A 19,013-nucleotide genomic window follows, 5' to 3' on the forward strand; every position below is an offset into this window, starting at 1 on the left:
GGATGGATGGATGGATGGATGGATGGATGGATGGATGGATGGATGGATGGATGGATGGATGGATGGATGGATGGATGGATGGATGGATGGATGGAGTATGAAAAAACTTTTGTGAAAGTGTAAAAACAGATGAGAAGTAAAACATTTCACATTAACTTCAATCAATTTAAAAAGCAATTGGCATTAGTAATCACTGATGTGAAAAACTTTAAATGAGATCTGCTTCTTCATACAGGAAAAATATTACTAAATAAAAAGGCGCCCACTACACTGAAACCATCCATCATTTTTGCTCTGTCATAATTCTGCACAAATTTGTGTTGGTTTATCACATACATTCCTGATGAACTACATTTTGTAGTTGTAACAGAATGCAACAGTATTAAAAGCATGTGAATACTTTTTTTGCGCAGTATGTTTACGACTTATGAAAATAGTGTTCTGTACAAACTCATCTTTTGTCCTGTGCATGCAAATCTTTTCCTCTATCTTCAGTTTTTTGGTAACTGACTTGGTGACTGTATGTCTTCAGGATAGAGCCGTGCGTGTTCCTCAAGCCCTGCAACCTTATCTGGGTCTGGAAGTAATAGAGCTGCCAAAATACACTCCTCTGAAATACATTGGACCCAACCAGCACAGTCGGCTACCCAGGCCTGGTCCTAATGCCAGATGAACCCCCAACCAGAGGACGCTTCTCCACACAAACGGAGAGAAAAACTTGAACACATCCTCTTTCTGGTGAAACAGAGCAGTGCTGCTGAATTATTAAAAGTGGAAATGCTGTATGTCCTTTTTAATAAAATGAAATAAATCACACGGGTATCATGAATTGTTTATATTTCTTTTTGAAGAGTAGAAGTTTAGTTGGCTTTCAGAATAATACATCTTAATATAACCCTGATGGTTGGTCACTGTCAAGAGATAAGTGAAGAAAAAGCCATTGATTGTCCTTCATGGTTTTCTGTTTTTCGAAAAATTGGGTCGCAGTGACATAGATCCAACATGGAGACCCAGACGTCCCTCATCCAGGAGGTTCCAAAGGTGTTCCCAGTCCAGGAGGGATATTATCCCTCCAGCGAGTGCTGCATCCTTCCCAAAAGTCAGACGTGCCTGGAAAAACTGAAAATATTTGCTTTTTTCCCCACATCATCTTGCTCTGTATGTGAGATAAATGGGCCTTTATGCCACCTCATATTTACACCACAGAGGAACACAAAGTCTTGGAAAAATGTATTCCAAGAAACTTTGACCAACATCAAAGTTCAAGTAAAAAAAAGCTTCAATAACATTGCTGAACGACATTTTAGTTGTCTAAAAAATTTACAGTCATTTTGTGTAAAATTAAAGACTTTTTACACATCTTTTCCAGATATGAATTCATCTAATTAATGGAAGAGTAATTGGTCATATTTCCAGACCAATACTGTAGTGATTTGATTTATAAATCACTAAAGAATATTAAGAAGAGCCATCAGGGTGAAGATGTGCTTCTCTGGGCATTGAACTGTGTGATTTTTTTAATTTTTTTTTATGTGTAGGTCTGTTTTTAAGACCCTGAGAGCAGAGCAACACTTGACCTCCTGGCAGCAGTGCTGGGCTCTGATCTGGACTCGGTCACCTGACACACACACACACACACACGCACACGCACACACATCGCTGTTCGGCTCCACCTCACACTCAGCGGGTGTGGGAGGAAGAGCCAGCCCAGCATTTTCAAGGTTATCTCCTGCAGGATACTCCTCTCACGGATCCTATGGGAATTCTGATAACCGCGGTTTTTCTCTGGGCTGCTGTCGGAGGTAGGCGACCATCACATTTACAAGCTGCTCCGTGTTTATGTACATCTCTGCGTAAGGAGGCGGCGAGGCTGGAAAAGGCGGGTATAGGCTGATATCTCTCTGGATGAAAGCCTCCCGTTTCTCACTCTGCTGCAGTGCTGCATCAGCTCAGCTGTTGCCGACAGGGCTACAAACAGAGAAATGTTGTTTATTGAGCGAGAAGAAATCAGGTTCGCTCACCTATTGACGAAAACCCTGGAGGGTTTAGAGTTAATGCGCTTAACGAGCGGCGTTACATAACCCGGTATGAACACGTCTAACCTTCTGTTTCAGTGTGTGTCACTGAGCGACCACCGGCTGCTGGCCGGGATGTTAACGTTAAATAGATAAAACGCAGTCACTTAAGCTCACCCGCACATTTAAAGAGCCAATTAAAGCTCGCACAGGTGCGCGTGCTGTAGCAGCACGTGCCAGCGCCTTAGCCGCCCACCTTTGAAGTGCGCTAATTAAACATGTTAAAATGTTAAAATATAAGCAACAAAATGAGCCTGAAGCGAGCTTACGTTCATTTACATCGCGTTTAATTAATTTTTTTATTCAAAATTATGGGATTTTATGAAGAAAACAAAACTAAAAACACATAAACAGACATATTAAAATGGGATTAATCTATTTAATTTATTTGTGATTAAAACAAATAGGAACACCCTGAGATCTTATATGCCCCAGGCAGATTTGGGGCCCCATTTCCGGTTAAACCCATTAGCCACCGCACCACCACTTATATCCCTTTTGAACACTTCAAGCTTTATTTGTTTTGAGAGGGTGAGAGAGTTTACTGGTAAACATGTACTAATTGATTCATATTCAGTAAAAATGTACATTAGATGTAAATCCAGCACAGAAACAAGCAGTAAACATGAACTACCAGATGAAATAAGGAAGGCAACCCAGGTGAAAAAAAGTATACTTTAGTATAGTAAATTTTAACATACTATAGTATACTTTTATCGATGTACTTAAACTGTACTATTTTCTAACAACTAATTTTGTGCTTAGTACACTTTAGTAGTATTTAAATAGTATTAAATTACAACTAATAGTATATTTTAGTATACTATACGTACTTTTTTGGAACAACTTCAAGTGTACTTAGAGTGTACTTAAAGTATACTTTTTAAATATATTTCAGAGCTTTATTATTGTATTTTGATATTATTATATTTTGAGTGTAATAATTTTGTCTCAGAATTATATTAAAAATATATGTTTAATATACTTCAAATATATTTTAAATATTATATTAATATATTAGTAATGTATTTAAATTACACTTAATTTTTATTTTTGATTTCCTGTTATTGATAATAAACTACAATTTTAATTACTCGTTAAAGTCTTTATTCCTACGTACCTATTTTGTAAATGACATGCATAGCTACACTACAGTACTTACATTGGTTTAGGCTAAAATTACATGGAAATATTAATTACACAAGATGTTCAAAGTAATTCAAATATTTAGTTTTATTACCAACATTTTAAAATTGTCCAATTTTACTCTCAACTTTATGAACTTTACATAAATTATAAGTTTTCAGGTCAAAAGTGAACACATGAAATTTAAGTGTGACAATAAAACATGAAAGTGAGGATCAACGACAGAACATTCCCGTTCACTGCACCTTACCGGAACCTACAAAAAAGAACAATAGAGCAATTAAACAGAGAAAGTATTTGTATTTAAAGAGAAAAGAAAATGGCAAATAAAAAATAATGCTTACAATTTTAAGACGTTGTGGACTCGCCATGTATGTGACATCATAAGAACTGATGATGATTGGGACCAGATGCCTGGGGTGGAAAAACATTTCTGTTTATGTTAGAAGTAGAAAAAAATAGTCAGCAATGTCATAGAATCAGTTGATGTTGGCATTATGAAGCTGTTTTAAGTGTGGACTTAAGGAGACAAACTACCTTAAAATCTTTCCATCCATGATCTGAACACACAGATCCTTGCAGGGTGGTGAGGGGGGCTGGTGGTGCCCATCTTCAGCAACCATCAGCTGAGAGGCAGGGTTCACCCTGGACAGGTCACCAGTCCATCACAGGGCCCTGAAAGTCAACAACAAATAAATTGAAAGATAAATGTTAGATTAACAAGAAGAGAAAAATTCTTTCCAGTTACCTTTAAATCAAATCATGTTTATTAAGCACTTGGTGTTGGTAACAYAGCAGTTTTTGTTGTTGAAAATGTAGCTAGCTCCTCATTGAAAAAACAAACTTACATCATGAAGACAATGTGGAGGTTCATCCTCAGAGCTGGTTGGTGATCTGGTGGTGTCAGAGCTTCTTCTGAGACAGAAAGTCTTTAGGTTTTCTAACACCGGATTTCTCTGGCTTCCTCTTTCATCTTCATTTGCTTAGTTAGACTGCAAACATATGTTGAAGATAAAATCATTGATTAACGAGTTAGAACAACAACCTCACAATATCAAAGTCTCTCTGTTCAAGTCGCAACAAAGAACCTCCATGCAGTTATAACATGAAGCTGAATGATTACTATAGTAATAATCATACAAGTCACAATAAAATTGATAAAATAATTATTTAAGAAACCAACGTAAGTTATATATCTTTACTGCACTGTTTATAATTAAATGAAGATGATTAATAAGCAAACTTACCACCAGCTAGCAACATCTTCATCCCCCCGGGCTCCTTTTGTGACACACATTTCATTTCCATCGGTCTAGGACGTCACCAGCTTGAATTTACCTAAATTAGTAACTATTGTCAACGCCCTTTCTACTTTTAAGGCAATATTATGCGAGTAAAAATGGCAAATTTGAACAGCGCTTGTTATCTTCCCTGCGTTCAAGTTTTTTCTTCTCTTTGTGGCGTTTTTAAAATAAATGAAAGTGTGCAATACCGCCACCATCTGGTCTGGAGTGTGAACTGGAGCTAATGTCGTTGATTATAAGGTTTTACGTCACACATCTGAAAATTGATTGGATACTTTTTTAAAAATTACATCATGATTATCCTTTTTTTTATTGTAAGCAATTTTAATCAATAGTAAAAGATTATTAAGGCACTTAAAAATTCATACATATTCATTCATATTTTGTTCACTTAAAGTATGCTATTATTTTATATATTAAAAGTGTATTTTGGTACAATTATATTTAAGTGTGTTTAAAGTACTAATTTCGAAATTGGTACAAGTGTATTTTTAGTATACTTCAGATATACTTATAGGTAGTACACTTAATAATTAGTATACTTAAAGTGTACTTTCACAAATGTAAGTATGTGTGAAGTATACTAAAGTATACTTTTTTTCACCTGGGAAATAAATCTGTCAATACAGTAAATACTTTCCCCTGTAAAGTCCTAAATACACTTAACAGAAATGCAAAATTCTTTAAATCTGCTTTTCATGTACCTTAAAGCCAATTTAAATGAAAGCTCCTGCTTCATAACTATAAATTGAAACTTTTGACATCTGTGGACTTTTTGAGACGTTTAGCGTTCTCATGGGTCATCTTCTGGCCTTGAGGATCTTCGCAGCGGCCTAGTTTGCCTATGCCACGGGCTGGCTAAGCATTGAAGGTTAAGGAAGGTAATAGTGTGACGATTCTGGTTTCACAAGAACAAAATATTTTAACAATATTTTTGGGAAAACAAAGATATTACAATAATTTGCTTTCAACAGGGAGCCAGCAGCTGTAATCTTGAGGTTGCTTGCAAATGATTTTCTACATCATGTCCATCATTTTGCAGCTGTTTCTCTTTTTTCTACAGAAAACTGGCTAGAGCTGCTAAGTACCAATATAAACAATCAAATCAGACCCTCTAAAGCAGCCTGTGCTAGTTGCACAGTGATTTATTCTGATATAATTCAAAATAAATTAAGGCATTAAGGGGTTAAATGCAGGTACTGGTGTAAATAGGTTAATCTTCACATTTTTTAAATTAATGGACGGGTCAATCATTGTTTTGTTTAGATGGTTAACAGACTAATAAACCAATCAGACGCAGAGTGTTTAGTCACTTTAGACTAATGGGTAATCATTGATTGTTTTTAATCTTTCTAAATGTTTATATTAGATAAATAACATAATTAATATTAGAAGAACTTTGAAATTTACTAGCAGGACTGAGGAAGAAAATAGTGCTTCTAAATGTTCCCCATGGTCGATCGCCATTTTGACGCCACCTTTCCTGTAAAGCCAATTCACTCAGTAAAAATTTGATTAATAAAACAACAAAGTGCCTAAACACTGAATTTTAAACTGTGATCTGTTGGAGATAATAAAGAACCAGCTTGAAATTTAGTGATTAGGCACCTTGTTACTAGATTTACTTAGCTTGATTTATTTTTTAAAAAACTACAAAAGTTAGTTATTTGAAACATAAAATTCAATTTTAAGAACAGTGTGATTTTCAAAGTGCTGTCAGCTAAAACTCAACAATAGATCAGACTTCACTTTATGATACTATTTATCTGTTGGAACATTTCTTTTTTTCTGGACTTTTTGGGCACAATGTTGAGTCGTAGTAGAAAGACTCAATCTTGTTCAGGAGCAGCGGAGAAACATTGCAAGACATTTTTAAAGGCTAGAGGAAAGTAGGGCTTTTTTGGACCAAGTATGTAAGCCTTGGATGTGGTTTGAGTCTTTTCACCTTGTATTAAAGTTCATGTTTTGGATAAATTGTCTTCCTTTGAGAAAAGGCACAGAGGGAGCTGCTTAGTGTGCCTTTAATGGTACGGGTAGTTGAGGGATTGGTCACTGATTTAGCTCTGGTGGGAAAACTTCCTGTGAGCTAAAGCTGCCTTCATCTCGGAGCGAGAGGGATGCAAAGTTAAGCGCCTTTGCAGTGTTGCTTTACTGGGGTAACTGCACTCACCTTAATGAGGGAACAGCTCCGCCCATGCAGGATTAAAGACATGCAGTCGCTCAGCTGCGGCGCTGTCAGGCGTTGTGATCACTAAATGATTGTTGATATTTCTTGTAATTAACATCCAATCTTGTTCTCTGTTCCTGCTCTGTTTGCTCTGGTTTCGCAGTGGGAAGCCGACCAGTTACCTCACCCCTTAATGATGCAAAGGTCAGGAAGAAGCCTTCTGTATTTACATTGTTCAGCTTTTCTCCTTCAGGCATTAACTGTGCTGTTTTTGCCAACAGGTTGAATGTATAATTCAGGAGACACTGAATGAAGACGGGTCGCACCATGAGTGTGGATCCCAGCTTGCAGGTAGAAGAACCATGTTGTATTTTCTTTCCACAACATCAGCTGAAGAGCTGGGTAGAGTGGGAAAGAAACTGACGTCAAGTTTTGTTTGTCTCATCTAAATGTATTGCACAATAACAGTCTAATTGTTCCATACATGCCTGCTACAGCCATGAAATTCGATGTGTTTTACTTTGATTTTGTTAGCAATGCAAAATAATGAATACATCTGAAATGGAAGAAAATAATAATTTATTGTTTATGTCATTTAAACTCTTTAAATGATAATTGAGGAAAACTTCACGTTGTTTTCTTTCATCAATAACTTTCTTCTTGTCATTTAAAAAAAAAAGACCAGAACAAATAGTTCTGCATTTCACAAAAATATGATTTAACGTCTTTAAGATTAAATCTTAATTCAGCAGATTCTGAATGAAATTTGCAACACTGGATTTTATGTCGGGTCCAGTCAGAGTAAAGAGGGCTGAACATAAATGCACACCACACTTTTCAGGTTTTTATTTCTAAAATCTTTTGAAAACCATGTAGCATTGTTGTTCCACTTCCCAACTATGTAATACTTTGTGTTTATTAGAAAAAAGAAATCTCAAATACAATGCATTGAGGTTTGTAGCTAAAGTGCAACAAAATATGAAAAGGCTCTTGCAGTGTGAGTATCTCTGCAAGGCACTGCTGCTGCTTCTTCATGTGCTCCACTGTTGTTGCAGAGGAACTTAACGAGGTGCAGAGACACCAGGGTCTTCTCAGGGAGCTGCAGAAGCTAGCTGATGACGGTACGAACAGACTCCCACTGACAGCTGCTCATAAATGTAGCAAAACATGGAAGCACTCATTTTATTTCTCATTGATTTTATTAAAGTCAAAATGGAACTGACACTGTCTCCCAATTTTTGCAGAGCGGGAGAAGGAGGAGAGGGACGAGTACAATCTGTCTGATGACGAGATCGAGTTTGAGCAGAGGGATGAGGAGGATGAGAGAGATATGAGAAATGATGGAGAAAAGACAGAGGATGGAGACACCAAGAGGAAGCCACAGATTGACGATAATGAAGAGGAGACATCCAAAAAGCTTGAGGAGTTGCTCGCCGAAGAGATCACCAAGAAAAGTGAAGAGGAGAAGAATGATGAAGAGCTAGAAGAGCTGCTGAAGGAGCTCAAAACGAAGCGACACAAGGCTGCAAAGGAGAACCAGAAAGGTTCTGAAACAGAGGTAAGAAAAGAAGTGGAGGAGAAGAAGATGAAGCAGAGCAACGAGGGAGAGGATAAAAGAGCAGAGGACTTAGAGAAGCAAAAGATGGAAGAAAGGAAGAAGAATGAAGTGGAGCTGATGGTGGAGAAAGAGAAGGTGGAGAAGGAGCTGAAGGAGCTACTCGGGGAGCAAAGCAACGGCAGCAAACCGGAGCAGGAGAGGGAGAGGAAGGAGAAGCAGGAGGAGCTGGAGGAGCTTGTCCGAAAGATGAAACGGGTGCAGGAGGAGGAAAAGCAGGAGTCGCGAGGCGGGAAGAGCGAGGACGGTACAGACGAAAAGAGCGAAGACAAGGAGGGCGGAGAGGTGGAAAAATCAGACGGGAAAGTCGAGAAGACGAGCGAAGCGGCTGAGCTGAAGGAGCCGCCGCAGAAGAGAGTGATGGAGAAAGCCAGCGATGAGGCCACACGGCAGTTTGAGAGGGAGAGGTACGAGGAAGAGGAGGAGGAAGAAAATGGAGAGGATGATGATGAGGAAGGAGAGTTTGTTAGAGAGGATGAGGATGAAGACGATGAGGATGAAGGGGGTCATGAAGAAGATGAAGGGGAGGTGAGTTAGAGCAGACGGTATCAGTTACACTTTCAAACTATGATGGAGTTTATCGTTTCGTCTTTTTCAGTTAATCCCAAAGGCAAAATGTCCAACATAAACCGGAAACTTAAAATAAATATAAACCATGTTTACTGTTACACAACATATTTACATCCCAGGAAAGATGTGCAAAAAGCCTTATTCATTTCTTATCACAGCAGCAACTTCACTCTGAAAACGCTCAACATTTTTTGAAAATGTCTCTTAATGCTTCATAGATCTCTAGGTATTTAAATTTATATTCATAATAAATGTATTGTTAAGGCAATTTACAATGTACACAGAGATTTGCAAACACATCTACCCAATCATTTAGACTTTGCAGTTACCTCCTAAGAACCTCCTAAGCAGTGGAACGTATCAAGCTCCTTATGTTAGGTTCAGAAGATATTTGCCCTAAAAGTTAACTTTTTACACATGTTTAGAGGTTTACTAGACATCTAAATCTTGACCTATTTTAACAATGAATTACAACAAGGGAAAAAAAAAAAAGACATGATGAGCTACTTAGCTACACACGACCAGATTGACTGTTTAACGATACTTTAAATTAAAATGTGTTTTATTTTCATTCACCAGTGCTGTATAAATAATATTGTAATATTCAACAGTACTCTATTGGTGGTTCTTTAAAAATGACCCCAAATTTACTGGAGTAGATATTTATCTAAAATTATATATTTTTCAAAATGTTTCCCCAAAACAGTCATGTGACAGTTGTGGCTCTAAATAGTTTTATTTGTTCTGACCTGAAAGCAGAAATAACTCTTTAGGTTGTAAAAGTTGTAGACCCCTGAGCTACACTGGAGTTTTAAGAAGAGCTTAACATTTTGATCTTGCTTCATTTATGCCCACCTCCTGCAGAGATTATTCATATATTTTCCTTCCTACCTCCAGGAGCTTCTGGAGATTGAAGCAGAGCTGCGTAAAGTGGCAGCAGAGCTGAGGGAGCTTCGCAGAGGATGAGCAGCTCACCTAGGGAGCAGGCCGACTGGCAGACCCCTTCCTCTCCCCTTCCGCTCCCTGTTCCAGTCGTATATTACAATCACACAGTCGTTACGGCACTCAGAGAAACGTCTTTAAATGTGGATGTCAGTAGAAAGCGTGCGTTCTGCTTTATCGTGTTAGATTGCCAGGATGGATCCGTCTCGGTTTCCTCGGCTGAATGAGGCGGCCGTCCGGAGATTCTGCAGGTTCACGTCCATCTCTGGTTTCCCTGTCTGTGTGCTTGTAAATGCTGTTTGTAACAAAGACAGGGTATTTTTTTTTCACTTAGTTGCACTTTCACAAGCTCATGCACTTTCATTCAAATGTTATTTTGAATGCACAATACTAGAAATCCCTGCTCTTCTAATCTTTGTTTGAATCGTGTTTTTCTGGGGAGACCGACCGGCTTCCCTGTTGGTCATTTGTAGATATTTAGTGCAATAACTGATGACTAAGTTCATGCTATCTGACTGTTATCAGCAACAATGCTCTTATTAGGAATAAGTCATTACTTCCTCTTCATTTCTTTGATGGTCCAGTAGAAGCATGGATTAATTTGGCTCACGCACTGTTAAAACCAGACTGTTTGTGACGAGCCCCAGTGGCACGAGCCAAATTCGGAGTTAACTATAATGTTGCACACCCGAGGCAGGTTTGTCATTAGTGTGATTGGTGGTGTGGTGACAGAATAGTGATGCACTCAGAGCTTAAAAGGTCTAAAAGTGTCACTCGGGGTTCTAATCCAGCTTTGCACTCTCAACACGCCAAGGAGCAGTCGAAGAAAGGTGGAGGGACATTTTAAAGCCATGTGTTGTCTTCTAGTAACAGCAACAGTAACAGTCCGTAGTTTTCACCCCGTTTGTGTTAATATTACGTGTGCGCCTTCAGCCAACGTTATATGAGATGTGGAGCAACAGCCCCCCCTGGAGGACGCTGGGTAGACATGCACAAAGAGCAGGGATTAACAGAGATAGTAATGGAGGTCCACTCGCTGCAATAATGCAATATAGATTATAGCACATGTAAATGCAATAACTAGCCAAGTGTATTTAATATGTAATCGAAATGCATCACTAGGTATTCCTTTAGCAAATATACTCCCTCCGTCTTTATAAAGCCAAGATTACAGCACATGCATGTGTTTAAACACTGGTAAAATAGTAGGCCAGGTTGTATGAATTTATAAGCTAATAATACTAATATAGTCTTCTCCAAAGAAATCAGTTTCCAAATGTGCAATGAATGTACTATATTTTTCTTTTTTTATATAGAAGTGAAAATTTTTTTCCACAAAATGTAACCCTAGAAGCCAGCAAGAAAGCAAAAAAAAAAAAACAACAACTTTCTTTTTTAAAGTTGGGGAATGAGGGAGTACAGAGAATAATATGAATGGATGAAGTAAACAGAAACTGATAATACCATACATATGAGTTGCAACATTACTGGTCAATCACAGTGCTGTATTTTGTGCCTGCTGTATCCTTCTCTATGCTATCTGTCAATCAATAAACCATGTATTAAACCATTCTGTGTGACCTATTTATTTGAGCTTTTGTTTGTCCTGAACTCAAACATCTAATATGTCATCAGTGTCTGAGATGGTTGTAGAAGAAGATGCATTATCCTGACATATAATTGGACTGAGGAGATATGGATGTTTGTATTTCTGGACCTAAAGAAGGCTTTTGACACAGTTAATCACAAAATTAATTCCTGGTATAAGCAAATCCCACTGGAGATGTTCTCTCTGACGCACAGTGAAGGAAGCGCGATCAAGATCTGAGATCTTCAAAAAAAGAATGGAGGTGGTCAAACCAAAGAATGGTCATTTGGATGACTGCTGAAAGTTCATTGTCTGTGCCGTTGAATATAAATCATGTGAAACCAACACTAGGCATTGTTAGAAAAAGGTTAAGTACTTTTAGTGATAAGTTCTAGTATTTAATTCACTTGATCTCTAAAAGGCTCAGCAGATAGAAAATATATTTATTTGAACAACAAAGCTTGTGTAGAAACAATAAATCTTTGTAGGTTTGTGTCTGGTGCATTATTGGATAAAATATGTTTCTAATAAAGTGAATAAACTTAACAAACGTCAGATACTCAACATGAATAGAGTATCCAGAAATTGTACTGGAGTAAGAGTATAATTAGAATAATACTACTGAAGTAAGAATACAAATTGCAGTGTTGTAAAACATTTCCAAGTCCTCCTAACAACCTGTTTCTACAAAAGAAAACCCACTGTGCAGTTTCGTTTACATCTGTTATTCAATCATAGGTAAAACTTTTTTCTTTGTATTTTGTCAAAATTGTACAGCTTAATATTTTTATATCCGTTCTTTGTTGTTATTATTATTCCTTATACATGGAAATTTTCCCACTGAGGGGCTGAACATGGCCCCCCTTGGAAAACGTCGTGGATCCGCCCCTGGTGGAAAAACCTGCGGACCCAGCAGCCCTCCAGAAAGAGTTGGATGCCTCAGGAGGAACGAGAGTCAACATTTCCCACCTTTAAGTGCATCTTTCGTGTTTGACCCTCCTAAAATGGCCACCTTTTAGTCAGGTGAAAAGCAGGGTCATTAACTTCCTTGTTTCCTTGTTGCTGCCGTCCAATGACTGAGAGAGGAACGGAGCGGCTCTGAAATGTAACTGAAAGAGAAAGTAAAAAAGAAAAAAACTCAGGGAAGTCACTCCATTATCCTGCTTTATCATTCAGCGACAGCGCAGCCATGCTGTTTCCTGACTGCTAGTTCCTAAAAGTTTTATATTTATCGACTATCCGAGCCGACGCAGGTCAAATCAGCCCCCCGCTGAGTTCATCTGAGGTGAGACCGGAGGAGGAAAATGTCCCGCGGTTCCAACGCTGGTTTTGACCGACACATCACCATTTTTTCACCAGAGGGCCGACTCTACCAAGTCGGTAAGGACCTGTTTCTGGTGCTTCAGCCGACGCTAACACACCTGTGTATGATTGCTGTCTGTCAGTGGGACACTGCTGCGGCTGCGCTTCGTAATAAAGTCCCTGTTAACTTTTAGTAAGGCATAAACACGGTGTTGGCAGTTAGGTTAGCTGGTTTGTGTCTGAATGCTGTGTTAGCATCAAACTTTTATTTGTTTCATCTAAACTACACGCAGAATTTTTTATTTTTAAGTTTATTTGTAATACTTAATGCTATTGTCGGCACATATAACCGTAAACAGCAGCTTTAAAACATTATAGAAGCACGCAGGTTGCCAGGTTTGGCCTCCTGACATCACGGTGTAAGGCACGGAGGCGTCAGTCAGCCCAAGAACAAGAGGCTGTGTGCCAAGCGCTGCCTCCTGACCCTGAGTTCATGTGAATACACGCAGCTTTACCTGCTAAAATATGGCAACCAGATACATTATCCAGTTAGAATTAGGTGACACACAGTATTTTTAATTCTGCTCTCTCTCTTACTCGGGGAATTTACTCTTATTATTACTCATGCGCATGAATTAGAGCGTTTTTATATTACATCCATTCAAACCGCTTGAAAATGATACATGGTTTTAATTTTAAGTTTTACTGAAAAGTGTGGTTTTCCATTTGTATTTTGAATCCTCCATTTTGTTCCCCTTAAATTAAATCAAGCACCATCAATTGCCTTCAAAACCCGCCTACTACGTATATGAGATTTGTGTGTGTTTAATATATTTTCAGCATAAACTTAGCTGTTATCTGAAGGCCTCAGAGTTTTTTTTTGAGAACATTAGTGAACAAACAGCATCATGAAGATAGGTCAGGGAGAACGTTTAAAGCTGATTTAATTCATAAAACAAGATGACAAGCTTTGAGTTTCTCACAGAGCAACATTTAATTAATCTGCCAGTGAAAATTGTTTATTGGAACATAAATGGCGTACAATACAGGGTAATAATTATAGAAAACCTGCTACAAACTGCAACACATAAAAAATATTGAGACTACATATATTTAACTTTCATATGAGGTGTGTAAACCTGTGTAGGGTGACTGAATTTTAATTATTTTGACACCCAGATCAGAAGACATATTTGACATAAACCAAAAACAGCATTTCAGGAAAAAAGAAAAGAAAATCCTACCAACTGTGAAGCATGGAGCTGGACATGTGATGGTTTGGGAAAGATTTGCTGCAGCAGAACCTGAACCGGAATTTTACTTTATATTGGAGGAAAAAGTGAAACAATCTGTAAAGAAATAAAACCTGAAACAGAACTGGAGTCAAAGCCCAGATATTAGACATCTCAAAGTTGGGATCTAATGTAAAGAAGAGGTTGACTTTTATATTTTTAAGTGCAACTAAATTACTTTTTATACAGAGAGAAAAGATTAGAGTAGATACTTGTGGAAAATGTGTTAGTAAAAATCCTAGAAACAAACATTTGTATCTGTCTCTGATTCTGTCTCAAAGTTTCCCAATATAAATTTTCAGAACAGTACTCTATATATGAATATTTCATTTAAAATGTTTTGTTTCTATAGACCAAATCAAGGCATGATTATGGTCGAATGGCCTAGTCAAAGCCTAGATCTGAATCTAAGTTTCCATAATTTGAGCAGCATCCATGTTTTATTTATACTGATGAGATCAACTTATTTCAAATATTTGTCCTTGAAATCAAAATATCCCAAATATTGACTGAAAAACGTGGAAATTCACATGTGGAAAAAGTTAAACATTTTAAAATGTGAAATGTTTACACACCCTGCCTTCTCTCCTCATTGTGTGTACTGGTGTGCTCCCATGCAGAGTATGCCTTCAAAGCCATCTCTCAGAGTGGGCTGACATCTGTCGGAATCCGAGGGTCGGACAGTGTGGTGGTGGTGACGCAAAAGAAAGTACCGGTAGGATATCTGACACAAACACACACATGAGCTAGAGCCAGTGAAGCTAAACACTGCTCAAGTCAGCAAACAGCTGGAACACAATACTAGTTTATGAAGCTGATCAGCAGAGTCACTCACATTACAACACCACAGAACCATTTTTAGCTCATTTGGTCAGGTATTATGGTAGATTATCCAGCATACTTTTATATTTTTGAATTGATCGGATGTGTTTAACTCACATCTACAGAGAATTACCTGATTAAAGTGGATTTTTCTTGCTTTTCTTCGACTGCAGGACAAGCTGCTGGACTCCTCCACTGTGACCAACATGTTCCATCTAACCCCTCGCATCGGCTGTGTGATGACGGGCCACAACGGTGCGTACCAACGAGGGATGGTGCAATTAATCGAATTAATCGTGATGACTCTATTACTGAAATGGTCGTCAACTAATTTAGTAATTGATTAATTGCTAACTTGAGCACACAGACTCAAAAGAGGCCATTTTCTGAAAGAACAACATATTCAGAGCAGTAATTACACCAACGCTGTACTAAAAGATTTTACATTTTGCATTTAAGATAAAAAAAAAATTTTTCTGTGAATATGTTCTACCCAAACCTCCTCTATTGGCATAATTTTAGCTTCACCTGCTTCATATTCTGTAAAAAAAAATAAAATTCCAATTAAGCACCAATTATTAATTAGTTAATCCAAAAAATAGTCAACAGCTTATTCCTACCCTCTCTTTGAACTTTTATCAAGCAGAAAGGGCAGAGCTTTGCACATCTCGACTTTGGAAGTATTTCTTTTAGCCGCAGATGCATAATTTGCTAAATTATTGACATTTTAGTCAATAAAATGTTTATTTCTTATGTAAAAAGCAACTGTGTCCTTTGTTTATTGCATATTCTAATGTATTTCCAGTATTATATAAAATAGGAACAGGTGGTTAAATAAAAAAATCTGTAGAATGTGTAGAATTTTTTATCCGATTAGTTGTCAGAATAATCAGTTACTAAAATAATCATCAGTTGCAGCCCTCGTACCATCCGTTACATATCCCTGTGATCTTCTTTGCCACTGACTTTTATTTTAAAGATGCAGGGTTACAAACCTGCTCGCTTGTTTTTTGTAGCGGACAGTCGCTCACAGGTTCACCGGGCCCGAGTGGAGGCTGGAGAATGGAAATATAAGTTTGGCTATGACATCACGGCGGACGTGTTGTGTCGCAGACTGGCGGATATTTCCCAGGTGTACACACAGAATGCAGAGATGAGACCGCTAGGCTGCTGTGAGTGAGGGCTTTTATTTCTCCTTAACTGTGTTATCAACATAAAGTGTTTCAGAAATACAGTAAAAAGTATAAGAAACCATAAATAAAGTGGATAATGTTGTAGAATTTGTAGAAATGAAAAGTCACTTTGACCTTAAAGAGGGTTTTTTTTGTAAAAAAAAAAAAGTCACATTTTCTTGATTATGATTGATTTGTGAATAAAAAGGTAAAAACAAACTGGATGAATAATATTGACAGGGACTGTGGTTTCATTTAAAGTCTCATTATTGTGTTTTATGTTTCTTAAATCTGTCCTGTGGTTCCCTGTAGGTATGATCCTGGTGGCGATGGACCCCCAGCACGGCCCCGTCTTGTATAAATGTGACCCGGCAGGATACTACTGCGGCTTCAGAGCCACGGCGGTCGGGGCCAAACAGACGGAGGCCAACAGCTACTTAGAGAAGAAACTCAAGAAGAAGCCAGAGTTGAGCCATGACAGGGCGGTACAGGTACGTCTGAGAGAAGCTGGACATTTCGCCGGTCCATCACAGGACCACTATGGTCTTCAGTCTTTCTGTAAAAAATACCATCAGCAAAAATACTTTCATCGTTATGAAAGTTAGAACTTTTAATTTAAACTTTGAAATTGGGTCAAAAACCGATGGAGGAGTCTGTTAAGGATTGAGTTTGGTCATTAAAATGCATCAGACCAGAAATCTGTCTTTAGAATAACATTAAAGTGCTGGGAACAACGTGAAGAGCTGATTGATTAATGTGTTATTAATTCATTTTCTTAGTTTTCTAATGATTAATTTGTTTTATTCATGTTCTGTTCTTGCTACAGATGGCCATATCTTGTCTGGCCTCTGTGCTCTCGATGGACTTCAAGGCCACTGAGTTGGAGATTGGTGTAGTGACCAAAGACAAGCCTAAGTTCAGGTAATGACTCTTTGACTACGACTGATTCTTTTTCTGTAAAGTACAATTTCTTTAAAAAAAAATATACTGACCCGTTTTGATTTCTAAACCTTATTTTGTCACAAAAGGTTAACAAAATCACAGATGTGGCATAAAGCTATTTTTAATGACCAACTTTTTAAAATGTTTAAACAGGCTAAGCTTAATAAAAAGTGCCGCATTGGTAAAACAAATATAAATACAAAAATAAAATGACAGTGTTGATAGAATCAATTGTTCTTTGTGTTTCTGAAACATTCAGATTGTCTTAAAGAAGCTATTTGATTATTTTCAGATTTTGTCACTTTATGATCGTAAATGTTATGTATTTTATTGGGATTTTATGTTTTGAACCAACACAAAAGAGCTTATAATATGATTATTTGAAAAACTATAATAATATTTTTAAATGTTATTTAAAATTATTTTTATTAAATGTTAAATAATTAAATATTAACTAAGCCAATATAAATATTTGTTAGCATTTCTAATATTTAACATTACATATTACTATTTAATTAATATTAATATTATAATTAATATGGGTTTACATTATTAGTTATTATAATATAAATAATATTCTTAAATGTTTTTTATTTTTATTTTAATATATATATTTTTTATTTATTTAATTTTGAGTTTAGATTTTCTGTCAGTCGTAATCATCAAAATTACAAAAACAAAAATTATAAAAAATTGCTTGGAATGTTTGACTCTATGTGTGATGTATCTATGCAATGTCTGAGTTTCACTTTCTTAAAATATGGAATTGCTTCACCACACTAATCATTGTAGAAGTACTGCTCACTTTCTAATTATATTCCGCTATCTGCTGGCAAATAAACTACTAATAAAATACACACTACAGTTTTAATGTTACAACAGGTGAACATGTTTATGATATATAAATGCTTAAGAAAGGCCCTGTGCATCTTATAAAACCATTTCATCCTCACCTTTCTGTAGGACCCTGTCGGAGGCTGAGATCGAAGCCCACCTGGTTGCCATAGCAGAGCGAGAGTAGAGGTGTTCTCACTGGCAGCAGTCAGCCATTCTCTAGCAGGGGTGTCAAACTCATTTTCATTTCGAGCCGCATCTAGATCATGAATGTCCTCAAAGGGCCGGTTGTGGCAGAATGTATTAATGAAACTACCCTTTAGCAAACTTCGAATTTGCAATTTACTTCTTAAAACAACTTTTTAACATTTTTCTCACATTGATGTAATTTGATCCCATATGAATGAAAACAGATTTGACTTCTCTGATAATGTAATATTTAAACACACGTAGAGATAGCTACGGTGGGCCGGATTTGGCTTGCGAACCTCGAGTTTGACACCTGTGCTTTACGGCATTTCATGTTCAGTGCAGCTGCACCACCGATCGCAGTCTGAAAACAGAAAACAGCTTCCTTCTCTCTGGGTGTCAGGAGGATGGATCATGTGCATCTGATAGTGAAACGCTGTTGGAAAAGGTTGATGGATGCAGGTTCAATTCAGCTGACAACTCCAGTGAGGTTTTAATGATAAAATTCACAGCAACAATCCAACAGCTTATTTGATACTGTTTCTTTACACCCTTCTAAATTCATCAACCAGGGGACTTATTCCACCTTTGTAACAACACTTCATAATAAAACAGGCTAGAAAACAGAATAATCAGTGTACTGTCTTTCTTTGCTATTGTAGATACTTTCATTATGAAAGTAAGGAAACTGTTCTTATGAATTAAAAAGTTAACTGATGTTTGTAAGCAATAAATACACATTAATTCCAGTTACTTAGAAACAGGACAGCATCGTTTGGGTATTTCAGCAGGAGCTGAAATACTTTACGCGACCACCGGGTGGCAGTGTTGTGCATAAAGTCACCTTCTTCACACTGTTTCCTAATTCCTGTTTACTTGCCTATTTACAGACCTCTATTTGGACTCAGGTCAACATCTAAACTTCTTATCCTTCTAAATGTGTGTGTGCTTGTTTATGTTGCCCCTTTAGGACCTTTTCTGGTGTAATCTTGTTGCGACCAAAGCCCGTTCTTAGTGTGGTGGGCCACCGTTTTTAGTGTTTGCATTGAAATG

General features: G+C 37.4%; 3 protein-coding genes across 3 annotated transcripts in view; all 3 read left to right on the forward strand.

Moving 5' to 3' along the window:
- The window catches only part of sars2 (seryl-tRNA synthetase 2, mitochondrial), a 6,105-nt gene extending 5,276 nt beyond the window's left edge, over positions 1 to 829 (forward strand). Inside the window, exon 16 of the mRNA XM_008426111.2 lies at positions 533 to 829. Coding sequence (XP_008424333.2) covers positions 533 to 673 — 141 coding nt within the window. The 3' untranslated portion in view covers positions 674 to 829. The remainder of the gene's footprint in view (positions 1 to 532) is intronic.
- An 812-nt stretch (positions 830 to 1,641) lies between these two features.
- Positions 1,642 to 11,389, forward strand: LOC103474854 (DNA ligase 1). Its single transcript, XM_008426112.2, has 6 exons — positions 1,642 to 1,802; positions 6,856 to 6,896; positions 6,974 to 7,043; positions 7,748 to 7,813; positions 7,937 to 8,835; positions 9,775 to 11,389. Exons 1-6 carry the CDS (start codon positions 1,757 to 1,759, stop codon positions 9,841 to 9,843), a joined length of 1,191 nt encoding a protein of 396 aa, XP_008424334.1. The 5' UTR covers positions 1,642 to 1,756; the 3' UTR covers positions 9,844 to 11,389.
- A 1,029-nt stretch (positions 11,390 to 12,418) lies between these two features.
- Positions 12,419 to 18,592, forward strand: psma6l (proteasome 20S subunit alpha 6, like). The gene is made up of 7 exons (XM_008426113.2): positions 12,419 to 12,787; positions 14,622 to 14,716; positions 14,997 to 15,078; positions 15,840 to 15,995; positions 16,308 to 16,486; positions 16,822 to 16,916; positions 17,901 to 18,592. The coding sequence occupies exons 1-7, from the start codon at positions 12,712 to 12,714 to the stop codon at positions 17,956 to 17,958; spliced, it is 741 nt and encodes a 246-aa protein (XP_008424335.1). The 5' UTR covers positions 12,419 to 12,711; the 3' UTR covers positions 17,959 to 18,592.
- Positions 18,593 to 19,013: the final 421 nt, after the last annotated feature.

Source organism: Poecilia reticulata, linkage group LG13 (genome assembly GCF_000633615.1).
Source record: "Poecilia reticulata strain Guanapo linkage group LG13, Guppy_female_1.0+MT, whole genome shotgun sequence".
Classification (NCBI taxonomy): Eukaryota; Metazoa; Chordata; class Actinopteri; order Cyprinodontiformes; family Poeciliidae; genus Poecilia; species Poecilia reticulata.

Excerpts from the sequence above, each read along its gene's own strand:
- psma6l (XM_008426113.2), top strand. The coding sequence starts at position 12,712 with ATGTCCCGCGGTTCCAACGCTGGTTTTGACCGACACATCACCATTTTT. Across the intron at positions 14,717-14,996 it reads TGACGCAAAAGAAAGTACCG|GACAAGCTGCTGGACTCCTC; the intron begins GTAGGATATCTG and ends CTTCGACTGCAG. Across the intron at positions 16,917-17,900 it reads AAAGACAAGCCTAAGTTCAG|GACCCTGTCGGAGGCTGAGA; the intron begins GTAATGACTCTT and ends ACCTTTCTGTAG.
- LOC103474854 (XM_008426112.2), top strand. The coding sequence starts at position 1,757 with ATGGGAATTCTGATAACCGCGGTTTTTCTCTGGGCTGCTGTCGGAG. Across the intron at positions 6,897-6,973 it reads CACCCCTTAATGATGCAAAG|GTTGAATGTATAATTCAGGA; the intron begins GTCAGGAAGAAG and ends TTTTGCCAACAG. Across the intron at positions 7,814-7,936 it reads GCAGAAGCTAGCTGATGACG|AGCGGGAGAAGGAGGAGAGG; the intron begins GTACGAACAGAC and ends CAATTTTTGCAG.